The following is a 21,095-nucleotide window of genomic DNA, read 5'->3' as shown; positions in this document are numbered from 1 at the left end:
TGCAAAGACCAGGTAAAATTATAGCTCCTATGCTCTGGGGAGTGCAGGTGCTCCCCTGCGGAAATCACATCCCAAAGGAGGCAGCAGCCATGGCCCTGACCCCTCTATGCACTGGCCAGCCGAGGTGGTTGGCTGCACAGGATGGAACAAATTGCACCCTACAAAAGGTTTGGTGCTACCCCCAGGGGCAGTGTCCTCCTAATTCCAGGCTGTGCCTAAATGGCACATTTTAATTCTGGTTGTCATTTAAACAAGTGAGAAGAGTAAACATGGACATCACAGTAGAGGTGAGCTAAAAGGTGGACTGTTTGCTGAGACACTTGAAATCTGCAGCACACAAACTTTCTAAAGTCAGCGTGAGTGGGAGTGAAAATCGTGTTAGTATCTGTGCCAACAACCGTAGAGAAATTGTGCTCAATTCTTGGTTCCTCAGTCTATTTATTTTGAAAAGTACCCAATGCCCCAAGAGTTTTTAGAAGCTATTCTCTTAGTTTGCTAAGACACAAAAGCAGGATAAATTTAGTTTTTCTTGTTTCAAAGAATGTAAAAAAGAATCTCTCTAATTCCATCATAAAAGAATAATGGAAAAAGGAAAAGAACCAAAGATCCTCATGAAAAAGAAAGCATAAATGCTTTTTACACCTGCAATATACTAGTTTCCTCTGAACAAGTGACAGCTCAGGAGAGGGCTAAACACAAAGCAAGCGCAGAATGAAAAAAAATGACACAAAAGATTAAGTAGCAACAAATCACCCCAACTATACTGCCATACTTACACTGGCTATGTCCTAACATGCAGCTACAAACTGGGTATTTGATTTCTGGTCAGGTGTGTGGGTTTTTTGGTCGCTTTTGAATACATTAAGTTTGGTTTTAGCTTTCAAAATTCATCATGGGTTTTAGGAACATGTAATCCTCTGAACTCTTTCCCCATTATGAAAGCCATTATTTTTCTATACCCATTAAAGGTCAGTTGTTTTCCCTTATGTACGTCTGCACATCATCTGTCTTCACTTACTCTTTTACCCAGTAAATAAGAGCATATTTGTCACACAAATTGCTATGGCTTTTGCAGCCTGATGCTTTTCTCCTTCTTGCCTAATGCCCTGCAAAATTCATTCAGTTTTTCCATCATTGGAGGCATGGGGGGTGGGGGTGGGGGTGGGGTGGGGGGGAGGGGGAAGGTGGAATAAACTTTGGCTCTGTCTCTTCCCTATCCCTTTGTGGCACCATCCACCAACAGTAGTGAAGACCACTGAAAAACCAACACCTCCCCCCCCAGTTTTTGGCCACTGAAAACTGCAAAATTTAAAGTTTTTTGTGTTTTTCATCTAAAACCTCAAAAAATTGCCAGAAATGGATGTTAACCTGTCAAAATGTAAACATCCACCAAAAAGCCATTTTCCACTGAAAAATACATTGCCAGAAAATTTTCAACCAACTCTAGGCACCGCACTGGGAGTCAGGTGACCTGGATGCCCAGTTCACCAGCAGATATATAATCATAACAGCCACAAATAATGACAGCACAAGAGACTGAAACTGTAGTGTTGTGTGGCAACAATGACATATAAACTGCAGCAATCACTATATGGCATTGTCAGGATACAGCACCCTGATTGTTTTATGGCTCTGCATTTCCATCCTATCTTCAGGAGGGCTGGCACATTTTGTATAGTGGGGGTGCTGAGAGCCATTGAACCAAACTGTAAACCCTGGGTATGATGAAACCACTTTAAGCCAGGGGGTGTATCAGCACCCCCAGCACCCTTAGGTCAAAAACCTATGCCTAACTTATCTCTTTTTGCTATCCCTGCCACTCGTGACAGCTGTGAGGATGATAGGGTGACCAGATGTCCCAATTTTATAGAGACAGTCCCTATTTTTGGGTCTTTTTCTTATATAGGCTCCTATTACCCCCCACCCCCGTCCCGATTTTTCACATTTGCTGTCCGGTCACCCTAGAGGACGAGCTACTTGGGGTGTCCTCCCCACTTCAGTCCTCCTAGGATGCAGGAATATACCCTTCTAGCTGTTTGGTCAACTCTGCAGAGGGTAAATGTAACTGGCCAGCTCAACATCACTGTGCAAGTCCAGTTGCTAAGCACTCCCTATGCTGTGTCAGGTTTTAGTTAACATGGGGAGCACTCCTCTGACTGATGCTTGAGACCCAGCGGAATAAGTAGAGCAGTGAGTACCAATTAGACCTGTGAGCTGTGCATGCAGAGTTCCCTAGACTGACTTGTGGCTTAGCCCCATACAGACAAGGACATTTACACAATGCATTGCTTCTCAAGCAATGTGTGCATAGCTGCCTTGTAAGAACAAGAGAGGAGGCAATGTATATTAATTACTCCACCCAGCAACATGATGTTTGGCAGAATAACTACCAATATAACCTCTCCTTTCAACATATCAATCAGAAACCAAGTACCAAGATATTCTTAATGGGTGGCATCTAATCTTTGGCAAACTCCCTAGATAATTCTGTGAGCAGCTTAGTACTGTCTCTGGATCTGCTATGTAGTTCGACAGAGGTATAGGCTGCTTGAACTGTCTGACTTTTTGCTGCTTCTTTCTTTGACTTTCTTTTGATTCTGAGAAATCTAAGCAATTTTCTCTTTCACAATATGGTTCCTCACAAATCATTCTGCAATCTACCATATATTTAAGCGACTTCTTAAGAGAGATTTTTAGGAACTGAAATTTTGCAGGCATGGGTATCTCAATATGTCCTGATGCCTTTTCTTATTTAAAATAACCCACATATGTTTTAAAGCAGAAAACTTTTATAAATTAGTGACTTTGTATGTATAACTACTTTTTACAGCCTTTACTATTACTATCTCCAAGAACCACATGCTAGGCGAAATTCATGCTGGTGCAGGTTGCCATCGCAAGGCCAAGTGTATTATTTTGGTCCCAACTAAGCCCTTAATATAGGACTTAAATAGAACTGAAGTGTTGCATAGGATCTGCATTAGGGGGAATTTTCATTTAAGGAGATTTCCCATTGAGTTACATAGAACGGGATATCAGCTACTGTCATAACTATAAAGGAAGGGGTAACAGCTCTCCTGTGTACAGAGACTCCAAATCCTTTTACCTGTAAAGGGTTAAGAAGCTCGGGTAACCTGGCTGACACCTGACCCTAAGGACCAATAAGTGGACAAGATACTTTCAAATCTTGGGGGGGGAAAGGCTTTTGTTTTGTGTCCTTTGTTTAAGGGGTTGTTCGCTCTTGGGACTGAGAGGGACCAGACATCAATCCAGGTTCTCCCCATCTTTCTAAACAAGTCTCTCCTATTTCAAACTTGTAAGTAAAAAGCCAGGCAAGGCGTCTTAGATTTACTTTGTTTTCTCAACTTGTAAATGTACCTTTTACCAGAGTGTTTATCTTTGTTTGCTGTACTTTGAACCTAAGACAGAGGGTCCTCTGAGCTCTGTCCTCTGAGCTCTTTAAGGCCCTTCTGGCCTTGGAACAAACTCTTTAAGTTTGATTACCCTGTAAAGTTATTTTCCATACTGATTTTACAGAGATGATTTTTACCTTTTTCTTTAATTAAAAGCCTTCTTTTTAAGAACCTGATTGATTTCTCTTTGTTTTAAGATCCAAGGGGGTTTGGATCTGTATTCACCAGGAGTTGGTGAAAGGAAGGAGGGGGGAAGGGTCAATTTCTCCTTGTTTTAAGATCCAAGGAGTGTGGATCTGTATTCACCAGGGAATTGGTGAAGGTCTCTCAAGGCTACCCAGGGAAGGGAATTAGCTTTGGGATGGTGGCAGCGGACCAGAACTAAGCTGGTAGTTAAGCTTAGGAGTCCTCATGCAGGCCCCTACATTTGTACCCTAAAGTTCAAAGTGGGGATACAGCCTTGACAGCTACAAAGGGGGTAATGTCTACAAGAGTGTAATGATAGCTGTAGCAAGATTTCTTCATGAAACATGTTATAAAAGAAATTCAAATGTAAGAATGTTAAGTTTGTTACCTAAGCCAAGAAAAAAAATGGGCTTCAGAATTAAGGATCAGGGTCTGAATAAGTGGTCACAATAAGCTTCAGTAGAAGAACAATAATGTGTTCTCTTGTGCCTAAGTAATGATGCTATTCTGAAAACTTCCATACATTTGATGGGTTAAGTTACAACCTTCGCTATCTTTTAATGCAATTTTCGGGGTTCTTTTCACATTGCGGTGTGCGCTTAACAATTCATTCTATTAGAATGGTGTCCCTAGCCTCTCTTTGCCAGAACCTTGGAATGGGCAACAGGGAATGGATCACTTGATGATATCTGTTCTGTTCATTCCCTCTGGGGCACCTGGCATTGATCGCTGTCAGAAGACAGGATACTGGGCTAGATGGATCTTTGGTCTGACCCAGGATGGCCATTCTTATGTTCATGTCCATAGAGGGGCAAGCAAACACCTTTGAAAGTTCATTTGCTTATGTGGATGTGAAATATATGGAACATTTTCTTCTTGATGCATCAGAATGGCTCCTCTGATCTGCTTTTTCCTCTAACCTGGGAGCATGAGCCTGGGGTAGAAAAATCGCATGATTCCAAATCACTCTGCCGCTGTACTTTATCTACATAGACTTCTAAGAACAAGTGTGTGTCCTAAGCTCTAGGCATCCTTGGCAATCATTTTAAACCCACCAATATAAACATAAAACCTGCAGCAACCTCCACTGTACACAGCAGTAATTAGATCAGGGGTTCTCAAACTGGGGGTCGGGACCCCTCAAGGGGTCGCAGAGTTATTACATGGGGGGGTCGCGAAATGTCAGCCTCCAGCCCAAACTCCGCTTCACCTCCAGCATTTATAATGGTGTTAAATATATAAAAATGGGTTTTTAATTTATAAGGGGGGTCACACTCAGAGGCTTGCTATCTGAAAGGGGTCGCCAATACAAAAGTTTGAGAACCACTGAATTAGATAGTACTTACAGCAAAGTAAAGGTGTGAAAACTAACTAATGATAGCTCCTCAGCAAAATCCCCTTCCCCAAATCCCTTGTAAAAGGTAAGCTTTTCAGTGTGCCCTAGGGATTAATAAACATGGATGATTTCAGACCAAGTGGGAAGCAAGTTCCAAAGCCAAAAGGTTCTCAAATACTAGGCTGAGAGGGCTATACAAGTGGATAAATGGCAAGATAAAATGCCCTACTAACAACTCCCTCCCTGAAGCTCAAAGAGTGTCAGCTTGAGTGCTTCCACTGATCTTAGCTGTGGCAATGTGGCAGAGAGACAAGCAGGCTGGGAAGTATGCAGGTCCAAGGCCAGTTAGGGTTTTATAGGCAGATCACAAAGCAAGAGTGTAACATGCTCCTGCTGAGATACCTGCTCAGCATGAAGCACACTCTGTACCTGCCATCTTCAGTCCCTGCATGGATTTAAGACCCAGCCCAAAGGTTGAAAAGTCTGAAAATTAACAGTTAAGGGAACAAGACAATTCCCAACCACGAAATACTCTTTCCCAGGCAAAGCAGCCCTAAAACTGCTCAGGCAGCCAGTGCAGGATTTCCTCTTCATAGTGGCATTTCTGGGTGGTGTAGAGCTGCAACAGTAGCTTCTACACGAGTCCCCTCCTGTACAAGGAGCATAGACAGGGCATTCCTTCACCTAACAAGCCCCAGCTGATAGAGCAGCCCCTCAGGGTATCAGGCTGCTTACAAGGACAGCAGAGGGCACATTTGCACCTCCTAATGATAGGAGCACTGTTCTGCTATAGCTGAGGAGCTAGTCTGGTAACTTTAAAACTCCTTTTCTGATATTTTGCCAGTCTTCCCAGAAAATTTCCTCCTGGGGATGATATGTGGCATGTGAAATTTTGGGGGAACTTGGTATCTTTTGGAGAAGTTTGGAGAGGTTGGTTGAAAACTGGATATATAATGGGAAGCTAGCTTCATCCTTCACTGTAGCGCAGCTACCATCACTCCATAATGCCAAGCCCATCACTAGTATTTCTTACCACTTCTGCTGCTTCAGGAAAAGTGGAAGCTGACTCCTTAAATCCACCCACCTTCCCTCCCTGTTCCTCTGGTGGCCCCTAATGTAGCTGGCCATGGGAGCAGTCCATGTACATATATGGCTGTAGGCTCAGTCTGCAAGGCCAAACTTTCTTTCTCTTCCATTGCAGAACTTGGCTCAGTTGAGAGTGGCACTAGGAAATTAGCAACATCCCAGGCAGCATATAGCATGCTGCAGGGGAGAAATAAACAAGTAGTTGAGGAAAAAATTAAGAACAAGAAAGGAAAAGAAGAAACATACAGGAACAAAAAACGCAAGACAAAGAAGAAAACGAGAACAGAAAAATATTGCAACTGATAGGTAACAGTGCAAAGAGGTACATGGGGAGGAGGGTACTCAGCTGCTGATTCATCCCTACAGACTCCAGCACACTATAATCAGGAATCAGTCCTTTTCTTTAAAACATATTCCAGTTGTTTGGTTTGGTTCTCTTTGTGGTGAGTCTAGTCACCAGCCAAGAGTGAACATTTATTTCAAAGGTAAAGTCATTTTGTGTGCCGCCTAGACAGTGAAGGGCAATTTACATGACAGGCACTCAGTGCTATCCATGACCCATTACTGGCAGCCAAAAATTACCATCCTGACACATTAACTTTCATCAATTTAGGATGCATGTTCCTCAGCTGTCTCTGATGTAACCCTTCACATCTGGCAGTCCCAGGACACCAAGCAGACCAAAACAAAACACCACCCTATTTCCTAACCAACATCTATTTGAATACAAAAATAAGCTAACATGCAAATTTCACTTTTCGCCTAATAATGCCCATCTAGACTAAGCACTTATTACAGACCTTTGTTTTCTTGCAAAGTCTTAAGAAGTGCAAAGGTAACTCAGCCCCAGTTCACCACCCCCAAGAACACCCACTTACAATGACGACACAATCAAAGCCTTTTCACTGTACAAGACTTCTCTTTTATAAAGACTTTGGTTAAATATGTAAGCAATTTCATAGACAGAAAGGTCATCTTTTCCAAATGGTTAATTTGAACTTATGATCTCATTGTACTCTATCTGACATTTGGATTAGTAACTTTTGAACAGCTGAATTTAAGGTCATTACTACCAGAAGCCATTTACTTTTCCCCCCCTCTAGTGGCAGATTATTCAAATACTCTGTTATAAGGAAGTCTTCTCACCTTGTGCTGGCATTTGTGCGGCACCCACAGCTATGCATATCGCAAGAAAAAGGAGGAGGGTTTTCCTAAAAGAAAAAAGAATTTTAAAATGTGAAAAAATTCTTAACCAATCAACAGTTTAAAACTCCCTGGGGTTTAGAAGGCCTGAATCAAAGCCAGCTGTAGTCAACAAAAAGACTCCCATTGACTTCATTTAATTATGGATCAGAGGCATAGTACCCTCAGATTGTAGAACTTTCCACTGATGCTAATAGGAAGTTTCACACAAGGGTCAAGGATAATATATGTCCTCACCTTTCAACCAACACATACCCAGTAGATACAGTCTACATTGTCTTGTCAATAGGAGTCAATTATATTAATTTTGAAATTATTTTATTGTATCTGTTTCATATTTAGAGGCTGTTATATATTAAACTACTTTCTAGAAAAATACTATTGTAATGAAAATATAAGACATGACAATTTGTTACACATGATGATCATTGGGCATTTTATCACATATTCTATCAGTTTATCCAGAAATGAAAATGGTGTGCAGTAACTAATAATTTTGTAGGTCTTGTACTTCCTTCTTTTCTACTTGCATGACCAAGATCCCAGCTACACTGCCTCCTGGGAAACACTAACAATTATATCATGCTCTCCTAGGGGTACAAAATCACAGAACATCTTTGGAATAAAACTCCATGCTCAGAGGGGCACTCCTGTATTCTCAGGTGACCCATGAGCAAAGATAGCAACAAAAATAGATCAAGTAAGATCCAGTTAGATGGGATGTTTTTCTAAAAAATATACGCCAGGAATTATTTTGGGGAAGTTCTATGGTTTGTGTTACACAGGAAGCCAGACTAGATGATCATGGTGATCCCTTCTGGCCTTGGAACCTACGATTCTATGAATCAAAGAACCCAGAGAGCACACATGCTCATGTTTTGAACATTTGCACAATCTACTGTGAGCAGCTTCTGATTTTGGTGACTCACATGCGTGGCGCTTATTTTGTGACCAGATCTTGTACTACCACCATTTCCCCTGATTGCACCCCTGGTGACATGTGAATTGGTTGGTGTTTTTAGTCCTGTTCCTAGTTTGCCCACATTAAAATTGGAACTAATTAGCTCCCTTATTGGCAGTGATATTAGAGAGATTAAGATAGAGCTAGCACAGAGGTAGCTAGCCTCACTCTCCTATAGATGTGTTCTCCACAACAGAGATGAAGCACATTGGATAAGCCAGTCTGGAGAAAAACTTCCAATGAAGCTGCCTTTGCAGAGGGCTTCAGCATCATTTCAAAAGCAAATGTTCACAGATGCCTATTAGCCTATATACAGAAATCTATTTTACACACCTAAGAATTAGGCCTATCACTGAGTTTTGTATTACTCATTCTAAACATATCTTAAACTTCATTTGGTTCCACAATCATCTATCTTTGTGCATAACAGAGATGGATTGCTGCATAGTTTTCTAGAGCTTTCCCTTGATGAGCAATTAACCTGAACATCATCCTTTAAAATGTATGTGTGGAAACCATGTTCAAATGTAACCACATTTCCACCTCACTCATTGGACTTCCACTACATTGGTGTCCTATAAGCTAAAAATAAAGACTGATGAATACTTCATGCAAGTAAGTTCATTAAGTGCTCTCATAAATAACATCAAAATCCTGTAAAGAACTGAAAGTATTTTTGAAAGCCTGAATAAAATATTGATGTTGAAAGTAGGATGGAAAATATTTGTTACTGCTAAATACAGGACACTTTCTGCAGCTGTCACTTTTGAGTCTCATTTCATTAATGCAGACCATAATGAAAGTTAATAGAAATGTTTGCTAGCGGAAAAACAGGTTCTTGTCACCAGTAACCCATGAAAATTAATCTAGAAGAATTCCTGTTAATGTATATATAGTCAGTGATTCTTCAGGGCTCAATCCTGAGGTCCTGAAGGGGCATCCATAAATTATGTAACACATCTTTCAGTGATTTTCAAGACCCATCCACCCCTTGTAACACTGAAACCAACATGCAAAATTAAGGACCCACCCATCCCCTAATTCCTTACATAATTTAAGGACAGCTCTTTGCACACCTCTTGAGTGATGCTCAGTGCTCTGAATGATCACTGACTTCATTCAGAGTTAAGAAACACTCTCAGCTCTCAGGAGCTGCCTAGCACATGAGCAGATTAAACCCTTGAATGGCTATTTAATATTTTCTAATTCTATGCTAGAAGTCACCAGCAAACAAGGACCAAATCCTGAAAGATGTTTGCATGCATGGTTCCCTTTGACTTCAGTGAAAATTCTGCATGAGACGAGGGGCTTAATGACTCAGACCACAAAGCCTGTTGATGACTGAAGGATTCTCAAACTTGTCCTGAGAATGTTCATCGGTTCTTAACTGCTGCAGCTATACATTATCACTTCTCTTCTTTCTTGCTACTTCCCTATTCTGGGTCCGCAACTTTTATAGCCTTCTTTCAAAACTCATAATCATATACCAAGCTCTCGTGTAGATTGATCTCTCTGAGGTCCACTGATATCTGATCCATGTACCAAGTCTTTGGTCTTTCCCTCTGTCATCTTCTGTCCACAATCATTGTGAGAGTTTTCCTATTGATATCGCTTGTGGGGAATGCCCCAGCCCTCTGGGGTACATTTCACATGGACATCAGTTCACATGAGCATATTTACTGGATGAGCTTTACAGGTCAGCTGTCCAAGCCTGACACATTTGGTTTGAAATCAAAGTTTTCCTTCTAGATGAGCTGCTCGCCAAAGCTGACAAGCCCCACTTGCCCTGGCAAGATTTGCTTTATGGTGGTTTTTATTCTCCTTGAAATCCTCGGGACTAAGTGGCATTTTATAGAGACAACACACCACTAACTATCCCACCACATCCTGCTAGGAAATGTGACCAGTTGGTTCATGACTACTTATTGAATATTCATAACATACCTGCAGGATGTTCCCCTGTCCGGCACCTGGGGACATGCCTGATGGGAGTGGGTCGCACATACATATTATATTTACATTAGGTTTTTTTTAAATCCAATCGTTTTAAATCATCTGTTGTGAGATTTCAGCTTCAGACCTACAAAACAGGGCAATTTGTTTTTGTAGGAGAGAGCATTTTCTATTTTAATTGATCAGTATCCTTACCTCCCTTATAACATATTAAAGTATTATTAAAATTCATTCATTACAGACTTCAATTTATCTTTTTGCTCCTTCTTTAAGCTCTCATCACATTACATACATTATGAACACAAATCTTACCATAATACTAAATCTTAACAGACTTCCCACACATCCTTTCCAACCATCAGCATGGCTTCCATCTTAACTTCCTTCTTCAACTCCAGCTCAGTCCTCTGAGAGAATAGGTGAGTGTTTCAGGTCATCAAATCCAGGCTCGAATCAACCAAGCAGAGAGTGCATTAGTGAGCCACAGACCTTCACAGTCACCTCCTGGCTGTTATACCCAATTCAACCAGGGCGCTATTAGCTTGAGTGCCTGGAACAATAGCTATAATATGGGGAAAGAGTCAGTCTTACAAGGTGATGGGACCCAAACCATTTGGGGCTTTATAGGTTGAAATCAACACCTTAGACTTCACCAAGAAATAATTTCTTAGCCAGTGCAGATCATGGATCACAGAAGTAATGTGAAACAGGGTGAAACGCTGCTTGCTTAACAAGCAGATCTGCATGTTCTGCACTATCATAATCCAATCATGAGATGACAAAAGCATGGATCCCACAGTGATGTCCACACTTGAGAGAAAAGGACACAACAACATTCTTGCCAAGCACAGAGGAGAAAAAAAGCATTTTTGGAAACTGCTGTTATTTGAGTATCCAGGAGCAGTTAGGGATCCAGCAAGATCCTTGTGTTGTGAAGCTTAAACAAGCAGACACACCTCACTGATTGAGAGGTGCTGATATATTTTCCTCCATTTTGTTTCTGTTGTTTTTCCCAGCCTACAAGCATTATCTCAATGTTATCATGATTGGTCTCTCAGTCAGCTAGCCCTGGTCTATTTCCCAATGTTCATTAGACACTTGGTAAGTCATTCCATCACATCAGACTGGTCCAATGAAATGAAGATTGACAGTTGGGTATCTTCAGCGTACTGAACATATCGCAACCCAAACATCCTCAGTAACTGCCCCTGTGGACCAATCTCCATGTTAAACAAGAGGGGCAACAGAATGTGAGACCTGGACATCTGCCCACTACCACCTCTGAGATCTCTCCAAAGAAAGAAGCAAAGCTTCTCAAGTGCAACCTCATTGCGTTCTTCTAGGTTCTTCAGGCAATTCTATGGCACCTTGCAGTCAGTGATGTTGAGGGCATCTTATAGATCGAAAAGAACCAGCAAGGGCACCTGATCTTCATTCATTGCTATGTGATCAATTATCATGACTTCTGCAGCTTCCATATTATAAGAAGCCTAGAATCAATTGACTGGGGCTAAACATACACCCAACACGGATGGAGTGGTCCAAACCTCCACAATCTCTTTCCACCTCAGACTGCTATATCCCCAGTTCACAGTAGTATGGCCTCCCAGAGTCCAATGGAATTGGTGTGGTTCCATTGCACACTAAAGAATAGGGGGCAGCATGACTGGAACTTTTGCAGGAGGCCCACACTTCTGCGTGCTGCAGAGAATAGCTCCATACAGACTGATTGCACTGCAAGTGCAGAGAGAGAATGGGCAGCAGGCCAGGGATGAGATGAGGCCAGTGTACCATTCCTCTCCTCTCCTCTCTGAGGAAGAGTGCTGCAACAGAACAGCCACAAGGACTACTGCAGTAGTGGCCTTCGAGAAGTTCTGCTACTCCACCATGGATTTGGAGGAAGGATGCCTCCCTCCCCGGTGCTTGCACAACTGCCCTGTGAACACCCAAGTTACTCAGGCTGTGCACTGTGAATAGGATTTGGCATAAGGTAACACATGTAATATGTACCTAGAAGAACTTTTTTTTTTGAATGTTGACAAAATTTGGAATAAAACAACTGAGAAAAATAAAAGAAAATAAGTTACTACAAATGTTTTGTGAATTTTTTACCTGATTCTTTTATATTTTAACCAGTTCTGCTATCCACCGTATCTTAAATACTTCCATTTGGACTACCCACGGAAAGCCTTTCATTAAAGTATTCCTCTATATCCTCCTCTTCGCTAATAAATTTAGGGTTTTTTTTCATTTTATAGACAGTGATACCAATATAAGATATAAATAAAACAACAATTCAGGACTTGCAGCTAATCAAATGCAAAAAGTCAGTAAATAAAAGTATCATAGGGTTATATGGTTCACATTTAAGAATTAAAGGTTTTGTCAATTGAACTCAAAGGGAGCCTGGAAGTGCAAGAAATGCACGATCAGGTACATTACTGCATACCCTGCACAGGGAACACTGGAGCCAAATTTGACCTAACAGCATCCCCTCAAAAAGAGGGGATGACAAAAAATTGTGTACTTTCCATGAGGCCTTTGTTTGCTTAACACAAACACTCCCTTATCCCAGAATGGCCAAACCGGACAGTCTCTACGCAAAAGAATAAGTGGACACAAATCTGACATTAGGAATCATAACATTCAAAAACCAGTAGGAGAACACTTTAAACTGTCTGGTCACTCAATAACAGACCTGAGGGTGGCAATTTTGCAACAGAAAAGCTTCAAAAACAGACTCCAGCGAGAAACTGCTGAACTCGAATTGATATGGAAACTAGATACAATCAACTTAGGCTTGAATAGAGACTGGGAATGGCTGAGCCATTACAAACATTGAATCTATCTCCCCATGTAAGTATTCTCACACTTCTTATCAAACTGTCTGTACTGGGCTATCTTCATTATCACTTTTTCTCTTACTTAATTGGCCTCTCAGAGTTGGTAAGACAACTCCCACCTTTTCATGCTCTCTGTATGTGTATATATACATATATCTCCTCAATATATGTTCCATTCTATGCATCCAAAGAAGTGGGCTGTAGCCCACGAAAGCTTATGCTCAAATAAATTTGTTAGTCTCTAAGGTGCTACAAGTACACCTGTTCATTATCCCAGAAGGTGCTTATTCTCTCTACTTGCTCAGCTAACCTGGGAACAAAATACCCTTAACTGTACTCATGCAAGTAAACTCACTGGAGTCAATGGGACTATTTCTGAGAGTAAGCAAGACTCGTCCCAAAATTATTTCTGTGTGTAAGGCAAGCAGGATCTGGCTCTTGAATTACACTTAGTTCTCTCAAACATTAGAGGGTACTCATCTGCCCGTTGTTTCTAATTGAGATAAAAACCCCTCAACACACACATTCTCTCTCACACTCTCTCTCTTTCTCATTGCCCTTTAAGAAAACACAACTATCTTGGATAAATATGTCATGTTGTTTAAACCCTGCCAGGCGGAGCTTCCTATAATACTTTTCTCCCTGGCTGGTGACATACATGAAGTTTATTAATGGATGGATTGCTACTGATTCTGACACAAGGCTATTGGGCAGGGAAAGACAGCTCCCCTGCCAGGAATGTGCAAACCAACCCCAGTGTCCCAGCAGCAGCAGCAGCCTCCCAAGAAGCCAAACTCCTTCCCCGCTGCTACTTTCATGTTGCTGTGTTACACAAATGTATGAGATTTTTCAAACTCTTCCATCCCATTTCAAATAGTTCAGATTTTTCCCCATCTGGACGCAATTTGCAAAGCCCTGAATTACCCATGAATCCATCTGAGGGCCTAATTCAGAGAATGCAGGGCTTGGGAAGGGGAGCTGGAGGAGCAATTTGGTCAGATAGTAAGAAATAGTGGACAGCAGTTCTAGGCCAGTGCCTGGGACACAGGGACCCCTCATGCTTAAACAGCTGTCAGGGGTAGAATTTAAAGTGACAGAATACAGAGCAGGATCTTTACTTCAGCTTAAACCCAGAGACAATCCTGTAGCACACAGTGTCTGGATTTTTAAAAAACAAAAGTAATTTAAACCAAATGATGATGATGATGATGATTATTTTATTATTTGCATTAGTGTAGCACTCAAACTAGCTGAACACCACAAGTTTTGGACACAATTAGGTAAACTTCAGTTTGTGCTGTTGTACTACTTTAACAAATGTATTTGCATTTATTTTAAGATCCCTCTACAATTTTGTTTAATCCCACAGTAAAAAACCTGTTACCTTAGATTTAAGGTTGCTCAAGGGGAAATCTGACCAACACAATCACTGAAGATCAAGAAGATCCTGAATTAAGGCAACCTACATTCATATGTCTTAATAACTAAACATCACTCAAAGATCCCTCACCTCCACAACAAACTCCCTTGCACTTGCACTATATAACTAGTCACAATGTACAAACCAAATGCCTCTACTGCCCACTCAGACTTATAGGCAACCTTAATTCTGACCACAGCTAGGTTAACATATAAACTTGACAGATGATGTGCACTGGTAAAGTCTATAATGTTATTTTTACATGAAAAAGTATGAAATCATAAAGTTGTATGTTTTAGTGCTGCATAGAGGAATTTGGTGTGTGCACAGTGGTAGTTATATGTTGCAAAAACAAGAGAAGTTGTGGAAGTAAGGAGGCATTTGAATATAGATTGCCTGACCTCATGAGCTCCTTGATTTTCAGTAATTCAGAGACCTAAGCTGTCAGCAAAGGTTTTGGTTTGTTAGTGAGAATTTCCCAGGTTTTTAATAAACACTGTATATGTCAACTCCGATAGTTATTCACACGACTAGCTGTCATCATTGACAGGCAGCAACCCCCACAGAACCACAATCCACACACACCCTCTTAGACCCTTGCATACAGCCCGGATTGCCCCCAGGCTCCCCACCCCACACAACTTCGCTGTCCCCCACAGGCTCCAGCCTTTCAGTCCTGATAATATATAACCCCTTCCAGGCTGGGCTTCCCATTGAAAAGCAGAATGTGGTAGGGTATTAGGAGGGCATAGGGAGGGGCAGGTAGTGGGGATGGATTGTGCATGGAATGGAAAAGGGTATGAGGCTGGGGGGTATAGGTGCTGGAGGGGACAGATGGACAAGGGAGGATGTAGAGAGCCTACAGGAAAGCAGGTATGGACAGGGGCATAGGGATAATCTGTTGGGGGTTATGAATCTGTAGGGGATATGGGAGTGGCTGCTGGGAAGGGGATGAGGGGACAACAGAAGTGGGGGGATTTGGGCTATGCACGTGGAGAAGCGGGCTTGAGATGAGGGACCGGGGAGCAGAGTTTAGAGGAACTCTGCAATGACAAACCACGGGGGGGGGGGGGGGGGGCCTCATCAAAGAGCTCAGCGATAGGGAACCACGGAGTTCTCCGCTTCCCCCACCACGCTCCCCACAGCGCCCTGCTCCCCCTCGGTGCTGCTCACCCCGCGCTGGGGTCCTCCTCATGCTGTCGCACGATGCGGGGCGAAGGGGAGCAGGGCTGTGGGGGGCCTGAGCCAGAGGGGCAGGGTCTGTGCGGGGGGAGCCCCACTCCACTGAGCCATCAGCGCTGCCTGGGAGGGCTCGGCGGTGCTTCAAGGCAGCGGAGCTGAACGGGTGTCTGCACCGGGCCGCCAGCAAAGCAAGGACTCCACACACATAGCCCTGGGGAGCCCTGCGCGCCCCCACGCAGCCCGCTTCCCCCATCAATTCCCGCTGCGCCTTCCCAACCCCCCCCCCCATTACCTCTCCCCAGCCCCGCTATGCCCCCCTCCCCCCCCCGCAGGTGTGACAGGGAGCAGCAGCACCGAGCTCCGCCGCGCACTCCTCCCTCAGCGTCTCCTCATTCCCCCGCCAGGCCCGCCGCCCAGCCCCTCTGCTCCCACGGGGGCAGCACCAGCGAACGCATCCGCTTTGCCCGGCAGCACAGAGGGCTCCTAGCGGACACGGGGGGCAGCCGAGTGCTCGCACGCCCAATGTGAGCAGCACCCGGTGTGCGCCGGTTCTGGAGCTGGGGGTGCGGAAGTAATTTCCATCGGCAGCACCCCACTATCAAACCCGTCCCAGCCCCCTGCCTGTCTAGCTCGCCGGTCCGGGGATGAATGTGAGAGGGAGCCTGGACCCCTTGGTGACGGGGTCTCCGGGGAGTGGGGCATTTCCAAGCAGGGCTCACCGATGTTGCGTCTGCCCCAGTCGGTGCACACTTGAGCTACACGTACCTAAGCAAAGCGAACTGGCTCCTCGAGAGTGAGCGTGTCAAACACGGAGCCTACATTCCATCGCCGGGCTGTGAAACGGGGATTTCGGGCTTTTTAAAGTGCAAATCTCAACACCCCCCTCACACACACACGCACTGCCGTGCCCGTGCGGCTCACCGGGCCAGAGACCACCAGGCACGCCGGAGTGTTTGTTTATAGAAACGAGACCAACAGACGTTTCTGTACGAAATGAACGCGCAGGAGGCTCGCTGGGACGCCGATCCGTCGCGAAGGAGAAACGGAGCGAAGTCAAACTGCGCCCGGCCGGAGTGATCAGATCGGATTCATTGCCTTGATCTCAACCCCTCCTTACGTGTTTAAACAACACACAGGTGTGTTTATAACGCACACTTCCCAGCCAGGCATCTGTCCCCCAAAACCTCCGCCCCCAACGCCTAACCCCCTCTGGCCCCATCTCCTCCTGCCCTTTCTTCGGAAAGACTGTCACTAAGATGCACCAGAAGAAAGCACTTGTACCTGTCTTTTGCCACCTGGGTCTCTGGCATAATTTGCATGTAAAGATGGGGGGGGCGCCTCTTATTTGGGCTGCCCTCCCTCCCCGCACATACAACTCCATACAAATATTCGAGGGCATCTTTGCAACTCCCCTCTCGCGGCGGCGAACTGCTGATCTGGGAACTTTCCGCCCCCCAGCTCTTCGCTAGGAGGCTGCAGACTTCACAATCGCTATTACGAAATGATTCATTTCTGCAGACTCTTTAAATAGCCACTAGCCCGAGTAATCAATCAGGCTGAACAGGCGAGGGGGGCTGCAGCTAAGGACTAGCAGCTCCCCCTACAAGTGCGTAGAAAAAAAAGCTACTTGAGCATATCCTCGATTCTAAAAATAACGCCAGGGTCTGCCCTAGCTGGGAGGAAGTCGAAATACCACTTCCCCTTAGTTTCCTCACATTATTGCCCTCTCTCCATCAGCAGCAGTTCACCAGTGACAACAAAATCAGCCAGAGCGGTCTCCCCCGGCCCCAGAGCCAAAGCCTGCCTGTCCCTGCCGGGCTCACAGCAGGGAGGTTTAGCCCAGCAGCAGCTCCTGTACTATTGCTGTGTCCTCAGGAGGAGAAGAAAGCTGCGGACAAACACACACACACTCAGTCATCTCTTTATCGACCCCTTGCCCCCAACCCCTCGCTTCATAACTCGGGAAACTCCATCAACTGCTACCCTCGATTTAAAGGTGCTCTCATATTACCAGGCTAAACAGAGACACGCTAGCACCGTTCATCTGGCTCCCACCCGGGAGAGCGCCCGGAGCGCAGAATTCTTCCCTCCAGGGGAGAACTCGCAAGCCCAGGAGCTGGCAGTTCGGGGTTTGTTTTTTGTTGGTTTTTGAAGATAAGTGAATCCCGTAACTCATTTCGGAAGGGAGAGACCTGGAAGTCGCTAAGTCCGCGAAGCCTGTTTTAGCCGGCAGTGGGAAACGTGCCAATAAACTTTTCCTTCTGCGCGGCTTGATTGCTTTAACATAAACCGTCTGTAGACCCGCTGGCAGAAGGCCTTTTAAACAGGGCATTTTACAAATTGCAAAGACAAGGGGGACGCGCAGCTCCAAAATAAACTGCCTGCAGTGCTCACAGACACTGACAAGACGAGCGGTGTGTGTGCAGCGAACTGCAATCTTCACTCCCGCCCCCACAACACACACACACCCTTGACTGCTGGGCTCTTACTTACGTTTTTGCTGTGGGAGAGATGCTTCCAGTCCTTGTCCTTTTTGCTCCTAAATGCATTTGTCTGCATTTGTCCGAGCAGCGAAGATCTAACCGAAAACAGAAGCCAGCTCCAAACGGCTCAAGGTTCAGGTACTGTCCATGAAATCAACCCCAGAGCAGAGGTCCCTTCCGAGCTCTTGGCAAGCCCTAGTGCGTCCCCCGCATGGTGAAGGGGCGTGACTTGGGGGTCTCACTCTCGGAGGAGTTAGGGAGAGGATGGCATCAGTATAAACAAGAGCGGAGTGCTCGGCTTCACACGTGGTTCACAGACAGGAGCCTTTGCAAGTACCGCGGAGCCCTGCATTGAACTCGGCGATCCGCTGCGGGGATGGAGCCGGCCGGGAGGGGACGTGCAGGAGAAATCCTTGGCTGGGGTGAAGATACGGTGCCCAGGTTACCAGAGCCTTTGCAAAGCGCTTGGCCGAGGTGTCTAGTGGCGATGCACAGGCGTGCAGCGTTGAGCGCAGCCTGCCTCTGGCTAGGGAGCAGAGCCGCCAGCCGACCCAAGGCAAACCCTCCCCACCCGCGCTCGGTGTTAAATTTCACCGCTCCCTGATTTGCGATTACATCATCAAACCCGCCTCACCCCCGCCCGGGCCGAGCCGCGCAGAGCCCCGCAGAGCGCGCGCCTGGCCCGAGGCGGGGCGCACGCGGTCTCGGGGCTCCTGCCTGGGGAGGGAGCTGCCGCCGCCTCCTCGCTCGGCCGCAGCACTGTCTGCAAGCCGCCTGCTGCATCGGCTCCCCTGGGAGCCCTGCGCCTCTTGAAGGGCCAGGAGAGTAGCGCAGCCTTTGTGATCCTTTCCCGAACGCATCTGTCCAGAGGTGGCCTCCTAAAGCATCTTCTCTGTCCCTGCTCCCGCCTTCCTTCTTGCTGATCTGCTTTTTCTCCCGCAGACACTTCCTTTCTGCTCGGCTCCTTCCCTTGCCCTCCTTCTCCCAAAAGCTCGCAGGTAGCCAGATTTAGCTCTACACCGAGGTAAATGAGAGTAAGGCCAATGAAGTAATTAAGAGCCCCTCTGATTTACATCCACGTCCCTGGGAGCGGAATGTAGCCCGGATAACAGCAGTCCACTTCCCTTTCTTGTCATGGTCCTGCTCCAGCGCCCACTGACTGAAGCCCTTGGCTAAACTCCTGCTCCATGACAGCCTCACTTACCTACAGCCTTGTCACCTTATATTTACTCATTTAATAAAGAGACATTGCCAAGTCTCCTTTTCATTATACAGTGAATCCTTCTTTCTAAGTATGACTAATTTAATAAAGAGGGGAGGTTTTGTTTCATTTTGTTTTTGGAGCAAATCAATGACACCAGAATTTTTCAGTCCTCACCCCAATCTGCTGTTTGTATGTTACCCAAACGGATTAGCAGTGGTGCCGTCAGGCTAAAAATGAAGGGGATGGGAGACATAAAACTGATGAATGTATTTAATAAAGCTAAATGGTTAGCATCTGCTTAGATTCCTGATGGGGTTCAGCAGCAAAGTCCTGGCAGAAAGATATAGGCTCAAATAAAATGTGGGGAATGGGGGAAAAAGAGGATGAAATGATATATAGAGAAAAATGAGTTTGCTGGAGGTTTTGCATCTCAAATGTAATTAAACCAGGATCTAAGAAAACTCCCTCTGGAAAATGTATGAAGAACAGATGTAATTTGGAAGCTCTATAATGCCAGAAGAAAGAGGACACCCTTTTCTGCCTTGTCTTTTTCATTTCTTTTCCAATGTTCCTACCTTGCCTCAGTAACAATATATTATATAGAGTTATCTTACATAGCGTCAACCTGCCTTCCAAAACATGCCTGGTATAGAATTGAATAATACAAGACAGTGCACTATATACATTACAGAAAGAGTAGTACAAAGACAAATGACCAGCTCCCACAGTGCTCACTAGGGCAAAATTCCCATTGACTTCAGCAGTTTTATTTGAGTGAAGACATTAACGATTTTTCTGCACTAACAAGGGCTACAATTCCAGGGAAGAAAGGTGGATCTAGAAAGGTGGATCTAGAAATGCTAAAGTTTTAAGCATTTAATTTCACACACATATATTCCTATTTCAACATCTGGAAACATCCAAAATGTATATTGTCCCACTGGCTACCGTGATATTTCCTATTTATTCAGTTTTTGAAAGGAAAGGAAGAAAAGCCAACAACATATTGTATTCCGACCCATATTTCTTTCATAAAAAAATCAGCAGCTGAACATGGCTATGTATGTGTTTGTTAAAGTGGGAATACCTGTTCATTAGAGTATTATAGTGGTGGCCTTACCAGTTCTGTAGTGAAGGTTCTGTTAGCATTTCCATTTTAAACCCCACTTGAATGAGCACCAACAATTACAGTGTAACCAATCAAGCAATTCGTTTTTGTGTATTTGCATTAAGCTGAGCTAAAACAGGTACATTAGAGCTTTCATTTGGAACTGTAAGATGCCTTCCAAGAATTAGCAAAAGTCTATGAACCACTTAAACTGGATGCTATATAACAAGAGTTTTTAAACAATGTGACTTGTTAACTCTTTAACATCAGATGTAAGAAAGTGATGGAGAAAACCTTGGGGGAAGGTTGAATACTGGATCAATCCTGCCCTTCACACTGACATGAAGTAGAGCAGTGCCAGTCTTTTGGTGCATATGGGAGCCATCCTGCCAGCACAAGGCAAGATGGGACAGAGTAACTACATGGTGGGACTCACTTCATAGTTGTGCTGAGAAAGGAGCAGCATGCCTAAGGCTTACTGTACGCACAGTGTACCCACGGGCTGATGATTTTGACTATGCCCTCATGGGAGTGTGGTGCACCATTCATCACACATACTAGTGTCCCCACAATTTGCATAGCTAGCTTTAGGGGTGGCTATGGGGGACAGGAGAAGGGTTTCCTTGCACCCTCTTTTTTGGCCTCCATTTCAACCAGTGCACTCCCACATCACAGGGTAGGATTTAGCTGTGTCCATACTCAGGTGAGGCTGTGAGG

General features: G+C 44.7%; 1 protein-coding gene across 1 annotated transcript in view; it reads right to left on the bottom strand.

Annotated features, from left to right (window-relative positions):
- LOC112107703 (collagen alpha-1(XXIV) chain) overlaps positions 1-18,434 on the bottom strand; it is a 235,372-nt gene extending 216,938 nt beyond the window's left edge. The window contains exons 1-2 of the mRNA XM_024201528.3: positions 18,077-18,434; positions 7,168-7,232 (exon numbers count right to left, since the gene is read on the bottom strand). Coding sequence (XP_024057296.2) covers positions 7,168-7,232; positions 18,077-18,132 — 121 coding nt within the window. The 5' untranslated portion in view covers positions 18,133-18,434. The remainder of the gene's footprint in view (positions 1-7,167; positions 7,233-18,076) is intronic.
- Between the last annotated feature and the right edge of the window lie 2,661 nt (positions 18,435-21,095).

Source organism: Terrapene carolina, unplaced genomic scaffold (genome assembly GCF_002925995.2).
Source record: "Terrapene carolina triunguis isolate 2854851 unplaced genomic scaffold, T_m_triunguis-2.0 Scaffold211, whole genome shotgun sequence".
NCBI classification, from domain to species: Eukaryota; Metazoa; Chordata; order Testudines; family Emydidae; genus Terrapene; species Terrapene triunguis.
This window is presented reverse-complemented; position numbering and strand designations above follow the sequence as displayed.